Raw genomic sequence first — 7457 nt, forward strand, 5'->3', positions numbered from 1 at the left:
TTTCACTATTAGAGTAAGTTATTATTGAGCTAATAACCATTTGTAGAAGCTTTCTTTAAGTGATTTCAAGACCGTTATCAAGGTCTAAGAGAGAGATATAGTGTTTTACCTAAACTTTCATATGTTGTTGTGTGAGACCCTACTTCCTTTTCTCTTTTCTTTTCTTCTTTCCTTTTCATCCTCTCTATACTCTACTGCCACTCTCATAGACCAACTCACATCCACTCCAGTCTTTTCACCATTTCTGTTTCCTCTGCTCTCTCTCTCTAAGCTAGTAATTGGGTTGCCAATCTAATTCCTTCCCCAATTCTGCAGTAGTAAACGAACTTGAACCAAGGGCAGAAGCTTCTCCCATAATTAAATCTCCTCCTTTTCCATGTAAATTAACTTCAGCTCCCCAATTCCCTTCAATTTCGAATTTTGGAACTCTATCCATGCTAAATCGGACTAGGATCATATTCTCACCTTGTGAATCTATATTTCAGCTTCTTAGGTTGTGCTTTTGAGGTGCCTACTGTTGAAAAAGATTGTTGTTAGTGAATGAATTCTAGAGGTAAGGGAAGATAACCAAAATTCTTCTCATTTAAACACGTGAATCATGTTTGATGAGTTTGATTGAAGCTTTGTGTGCTAAATTGATATTTGAAACGCATGTGTGGTTGCTTGATTGTTGTTTGCCATGGATTCAGTGCTCCTGCATGTGGGTACAGTGGAGTAATCTGGTATTTTTGCCTAGGCGGGTGGTTCTCGCCTAAGCGAAAACACCAGAAAACCAACCCCTGTTCCTACACGAAGTCTCGCCTAGGCGAGCTGAGGTCGCTTAAGCGAGAGATACTCTCGTCTAAGCGAACCAGCTTAGCCTGAACGACAGTTCGCCTAGTTTTTAATTTTTGCCACTGTTAGAGCTTCGCTCAGGCAAGACCGACTCGCCTAAGCGAGATGGCCTCTCGCCTAGGCTAGATTGTCTAACTTGAGCGAGAGCCACTGCAGTGGGGTACTTCAGTTTCTGTTTTAAAGAGTGAGATTATATGTTCTAATGTGGTTTTGTGCAATTAGTCTCTTATATGCTTGGAATGTCATTATTAATGTATTGTGTGATGAAATTGGATGAATATGAATTATGAGGAGTTGTGGTTGGAATAGAATTTCAAAATTCAGGTGAACTTGTTAGTGTGTCTAAGGACGTGAGGAATCCGTATTGGTTGGTATCCTGAAAGTCCAATAATCATTCACGCTCAGATAGAGCAGAATGGATTATGTCGTGAGGAGTAGCAGGAGGTCCTAGTCTTTGGACTTGATCAAATTCTAGACGCGAAGGGGACTTACCCTGTGAACGGTCGGGTGATAACCCTTTGTGTCCAAACTCTGCAGAGTCTGGGAACCGTTACAGGTGCAAGCCACCAAGAGCTCCAATGTCGCTTACACAATCCGGATATCGAGTCTAGAATTATACAATTGAGTTATGTGTTATGAATGATATTTATATTGCGAACTGTATTACTTTCTCTTATTTCAGTTAGCTTACCCTTCTTGTTTATGTTTGCTTGTCTTTGTGTGTTCTCCTTTGCAATGATCACCTACGGTTGGTGTGAGCAGAGCCGAATCCAGATGATGACACCCCTCTTTTGAGCATGAGTTGATCTTTTGCTTGAATGTTGTGATAGTTTTTGGGCCAAATATTGCGGAGTCTTGAGACATGTAGTTTAGACCATCTTCTTATATATCTACACTTGTCACCAGGGATTTATATGGTTATTTTGGATGACTGTACCAGCTATATATACTCATATATATATATATATATATAAATCATTGTTATTCCTACTATCTGTTATGTTTGATCATAATATATATATATATATATATATATATATATATATATATATGACTGTTATTCCTACTATCTGCTATGTTTGATCATCATATAATGTTTTATTTGATAGCGTGAAAACTATTAAATGGGGTGTTACATTTTTTGTATCAGAGCAGTAGTTCCTTTAGGGTCTGTAGGTGTGAGCTTGCTTAGTTTTTTTTGTGTGTTTCTCATAGTGTTTTGGTGTAGTTGTGGTATTTGTTAGCTAGACTAATGGTTCTCTCTTTGTGTGGTCAGAGCTATGGCACCTAGGCCTCCTCCTCCTCCTCCTCTTCCTAACCCGGATAGTTCTCACTTGGTGGGGACAATTAAGGCGATGTTAGCAGCCATGAAGCAGCAGAATGCTAACATGGTGAATCAGCACAACTTAGCCTTGCAGCAGATAAAGTCTGCTAGGCTCGCAACGGAGGTGACTCAACAGAGGCATTTGGAAGCCCTGCAACAGTTAGGGGAGAATCGTTCTACGACTAGATCTTCCTAGGCTCCACCACCTCGAGTACAAGAGTGGAGTTTAGAGGATTTTCTTCAACATCATCCATCCCGCTTCGATGGCAAAACAACCTCGGATGAGGCAGATCAGTGGATGAGGGGTATGGAGCAGATTTATGATGCTAAGAGATGCCCAGCAGAGAATAGGCTGGCATATTTTGAGTATTTGCTTGCTGGAGAGGCTGTCCACTAGAAGACAGCAGGGAACCTATCACTTGGGAGTTGTTCAAGAAGAAGTTTTATGCTGAGTACTTCCCAGACAGTGTGAGATACGCCAAAGAGGTGGAGTTCTTGCAATTGATGCAAGGAGAGATGTCAGTATCAGAGTATGCTGAAAAGTTCAAGCACTTGGGCAGATTCCACACATTGAGGATGGTTGAGGATTGGCAATGTAGGAAGTTTGAGAATGGGTTGAGAGGTGATCTCAAACTTATGGTGGCTCCGCTCTCTATCAAGGAATTCCCTGCCTTGGTGGAGAAAGCAAGGGTAATGGAGAAGTTAAAAGCTGAAATTGAAGCTCAACAGCGGCCTCAGCAGAAGGTGGTAGGACCATCTAGGTCCATGAGCCGACCAGATGATAGGAGGAAACCCTACTCTAGACCTCAGCCTCAAGGGTCCAAGAAATTCTCACCCCAGTCTCATCAGCATCACTCTCACAGGTCGCAGTGTTTTCATTGTGAAGGGCCCCACATGAGGAGTGCTTGCTCTCAGCTTGGCGGCAGGCAAACATGTCACAGAAGTGGCCAAGAGGGCCACTTTCTCAGAGATTGTCCCATTGGTAGGAGTGTAGTGCCGAGGCCTCCGGCACAGTCCCAACCACAGCAGACACGGGGGAGTGCAAAGCCCCAAGCAATTGGCTGAGTGTACGCCATGACGGGTATAAAGGCAGACAGATCAGGTAACCTTATCATCGGATCTTGTGTGATTATTGGTAGGTGCTTGCATGTTTTATACGATTCGGGAGTGACACACTCTTTTGTGTCGGAGTCTATAGTGGTAGAGTTGGGTCTTCCGGTGAGGGAACTTCAGTATGATCTGATGGTGTCCACGCCTGCTTTTGGGTTGGTCAGAACCTCGACTTTGTGTGTTAGATGTTTGATCGAGGTTGAGGGATGCAAGTATAGGGTTATTTGTTTACCTCTGGAAGGACTAGATGTGATCTTGGGAATGGATTACCTATATGCTAATCACATTCTCATTGATTGTAATGAGAAGAAGGTGTTGTTTCCCAGCTCAGAGGATGAAGATATGTTGTTGTCCTCACAGCAGGTGGATCAAGCCATCAAGGAGGGATCTCGATGTTTCTTAATTTTGTCTCAACTATTTGTTGAGAATGGAGATGGACACCACGAGACGCTAGTGGTAAGGGAATTCTCATATGTTTTTCCTGATAATGTGTCTGGCTTACCCCCTTCCAGGGAGATAGAGTTCTCTATTGATCTAGTGCCTAGAGCAGGACCAGTATCAATAGCACCCTATAGGATGGCTTTTGTTGAGCTAGCAGAGTTGAAGAAACAAATTGAGGAGCTGCTGGAGAAACAGATTGAGGAGCTGCTAGAGAAACAGTTCATCAAACCCAGCATGTCACCTTGGGGAGCGCCAGTGTTATTGGTCAAGAAAAAGGATGGCAACTCTAGGCTTTGTGTGGATTATAGGCAACTCAACAAGCTAACCATTAAGAATAAATATCCTCTACCAAGGATAGATGACTTGATGGATCAGTTGCACGGTGCTGCGGTGTTTTCTAAAATCGACCTGAGATTGGGGTACCATCAAATTAGAGTTAAGTATGATGATGTGCAAAAGACCGCTTTCAGATCCAGATATGGGCACTACGAGTACGTAGTGATGCCTTTCGGCGTGACTAACGCCTCTGCCTTGTTCATGGACTATATGAACAGAATCTTCAGGCCGTTTCTAGACAAGTTCGTGGTGGTTTTCATCGACGACATCCTGATATATTCTCGAACTCGTGAAGAGCTTGCAGAGCATCTGAGGGCAGTTTTGAGCATCTTGAGAGAGAAGCAGTTGTATGCAAAACTGTCAAAGTGCGAGTTTTGGATGACCACGGTCCAATTCTTGGGACATATGATCTCAGCTTAGGGTATATCCGTGGATCCATCCAAAGTGGAGGTTGTGTTAAAGTGGAAGCGTCCTAAATCAATGACTGAGATTAGGAGCTTTGTGGGACTGACAGGCTACTACAGGAGGTTCATTGAGGGGTTCTCTAAGATAGTGGCACCCTTGACACAACTGACTCGCAAGGATCAGCCTTTTGCTTGGACCGACCGGTGTGAAAATAGTTTCCAAGAGTTGAAGCAGAAGCCGATTAGTGCTCCCGTGTTGGTGATTCCTGATACCAGTAGACCCTTTGAGGTTTACTGTGATGCCTTCCATCAGGGATTAGGGTGTGTTCTGATGCAAGAATGAAGATTGGTTGCCTACGCCTCAAGACAGTTGAAAATTCATGAGAAGAACTACCCCACACACGATCTGGAGTTAGCAGTTGTAGTGTTTGCATTGAAAATTTGGAGACATTATCTGTATGGCGCACAGTTGCAAGTTTTCAATTACCACAAGAGCATGAAGTACCTGTTTGACCAGAAAGAGTTGAACATGAGGCAAAGACGATGGATGGAGTTCTTAAAGGACTTTGATTTCGAGTTGTTGTACCACCCAGGGAAAGCTAATGTGGTGGTTGATGCCCTAAGCCGAAAAACAGTCCATGCATCTTATATGATGGCTAGGGAATTGGATTTGGTGGAGCAGTTCAGAGACATGCAGTTGCAGGTGGTTTTAGGAGAGGATGTCATTAGATGCAACTATCTAACGATGTCTAGTGATTTCCTCGTCCTGATAAAGGAGAGACAACTATCCGATTCCAAGCTGCATATAACATTGGAGTTGCTTGGCACTGAGAAAGCCAAGGACTTTGTGATAGGAAGTGATGGGGTGTTAAGGTTCAGAGGCAGGGTCTGCATACCTAAAGATTTGGAGGTGAAAGCTATGATTCTTGAAGAGAGGCACAAGAGTTGTTTTAGTATGCACCCAGGCCTGACTAAAATGTCCCATGATCTGAAATAATCTTTCTGGTGGTCGGGAATGAAGTTAGATGTGGCTCGGTATGTGTCATCCTGCTTGACCTGTTAGAAGGCTAAGGCAGAACAACAGAGACCTGGAGGGATGCTACAACAGTTGGAGATCCCGGAGTGGAAATGGGATAACATTGTTATGGATTTTGTTACCCATTTACCACGGACGGTGAAGAGCCATGATGCTATATGGGTTATAGTAGACTGTCTGACCAAGAGTGCCCATTTCCTAGCAGTGAATCTGAGGATGTCCATGACGAAGCTGACACAGTTGTATATCAGCAAGATTGTGAGATTGCATGGAGTGTCGTCGAGCATAGTCTCTGATAGGGATCCACGATTCACATCTCGTTTTTGGCAGACATTGCAGAGTTCCCTAGGCAGCAAACTGACTATGAGCTCAACTTATCACCCCTAGACAGATGGCCAGTCTGAGAGGATAATCCAGTCTCTTGAGGACCTCTTGCGGGCGTGTGTGCTTGATCATCTTGGTGCATGGGACGAGATCCTGCCTTAGGTGGAGTTTACTTATAATAACAGCTTCCATGCAAGCATTGGCATAGTGCCATATGCAGCTCTCTATGGCAGGAGGTGCAGGACTCCTTTGTGTTGGTACCAAGATGGAGAGTTAGTGGTAGTGGGACCAGAGTTACTAAGACAAACCACTGAGAAGGTCAAGTTAATACAAGAGAGGATGAATGCGTCTCAAAGCAGGCAGAAATCCTATGCTGATCAAAGGAGAAGACCTTTGGAGTTTGTAGTTGGAGACCATGTTTTCTTGAGGATTACCCCGACCACTAGTGTGGGGAGGGCTATTCGCTAAAGGAAGTTGTCTCCTAAGTTCATCGTCCATATCAGATTTTGAGGAGGATTGGACTAGTGGCCTATGAGATCGCCCTACCTCCTCAGTTGTCCAACCTTCACTCAGTGTTTCATATCTCCCAGCTTAAAAAGTATGTGCCTAACCCCTCACATGTGCTTGAGACAGAAGATTTGCATATTAGAGGGGATCTCTCACTAGAGGTTCAGCCCGTTGGTCTTGGTGATAGTCAGAAAAGGCAATTCAGAGGGAAGTCCATCAGTCTAGTTCAGATTATCTGGAAGAAGAGAATAGGTGATTCCACCTGGGAATTAGAAGAGGACGTGAGAAAGTCTTATTATCCACACTTGTTCTCTGGTAAGTCTTAATTTTCGGGTCAAAAATTTTTGCTGTTAAGGAGAATGTCAGATCCCACTTCCTTTTCCCTTTTCTTTTCTTCTTTCCTTTTCACCCTCTCTATACTCTACTGCCACTCTCACAGACAAACTCACTTCCACTCCACTCTTTTCACCATTTATGTTTCCTCTGCTCTCTCTCTCTAAGCCAGTAATTGGGTTGTCAATCTAATTCCTTCCCTAATTCTGCAGCAGTAAACGAACTTGAATCAAGGGCAGAAGCTTCTCCCATAATTAAATCTCCTCCTCTTCCATATAAGTTAACTTCAGCTCCCCAATTCCCTTCAATTTCGAATTATGGAACTCTATCCATGTTAAATCGGACAAGGATCATATTCTCACCTTGTGAATCTGTATTTCAGCTTCTTAGGTTGTGCTTTTGAGGTGCCTACTATTGAAAAATATTGTTGTTAGTGAGTGAATTCTAGAGGTAAGGGAAGCTAACCGAAATTCTTCTCATTTAAACCCATGAATCATGTTTGATGAGTTTGATTAAAGCTTTGTGTGCTAAATTGTTGTTTAAAACGCATGTGTGGTTGCTTGATTGTTGTTTGCCATGGATTCAGTGCTCCTGCATGTGGGTACAATGGAGTAATATGGTATTTTCGCCTAGGCGGGTGGTTCTCGCCCAAGCGAAAACACCAGAAAACCCACCCTTGTTCTTGCGTGAAGTCTCGCCTAGGCGAGCTGAGGTCGCTTAAGCGAGAGATACTCTCGTCTAAGTGAACCAGCTTAGCCTGAGCGACTATTCGCCTAGTTTTTCATTTTTGCCACTGTTAGAGCCTCGC

General features: G+C 43.6%; 1 protein-coding gene across 1 annotated transcript; it reads left to right on the top strand.

The window, feature by feature from the left end:
- Nucleotides 1–2114: 2114 nt before the first annotated feature.
- Nucleotides 2115–3223, top strand: LOC146885698 (uncharacterized). Its single transcript, XM_085675054.1, has 2 exons — nucleotides 2115–2331; nucleotides 2556–3223. The coding sequence occupies exons 1-2, from the start codon at nucleotides 2115–2117 to the stop codon at nucleotides 3221–3223; spliced, it is 885 nt and encodes a 294-aa protein (XP_085531180.1).
- Nucleotides 3224–7457: the final 4234 nt, after the last annotated feature.

Source organism: Vigna unguiculata, chromosome 6 (assembly GCF_037176805.1).
Source record: "Vigna unguiculata cultivar grain cowpea cultivar isolate G323 ecotype 2 chromosome 6, ASM3717680v1, whole genome shotgun sequence".
Classification (NCBI taxonomy): Eukaryota; Viridiplantae; Streptophyta; class Magnoliopsida; order Fabales; family Fabaceae; genus Vigna; species Vigna unguiculata.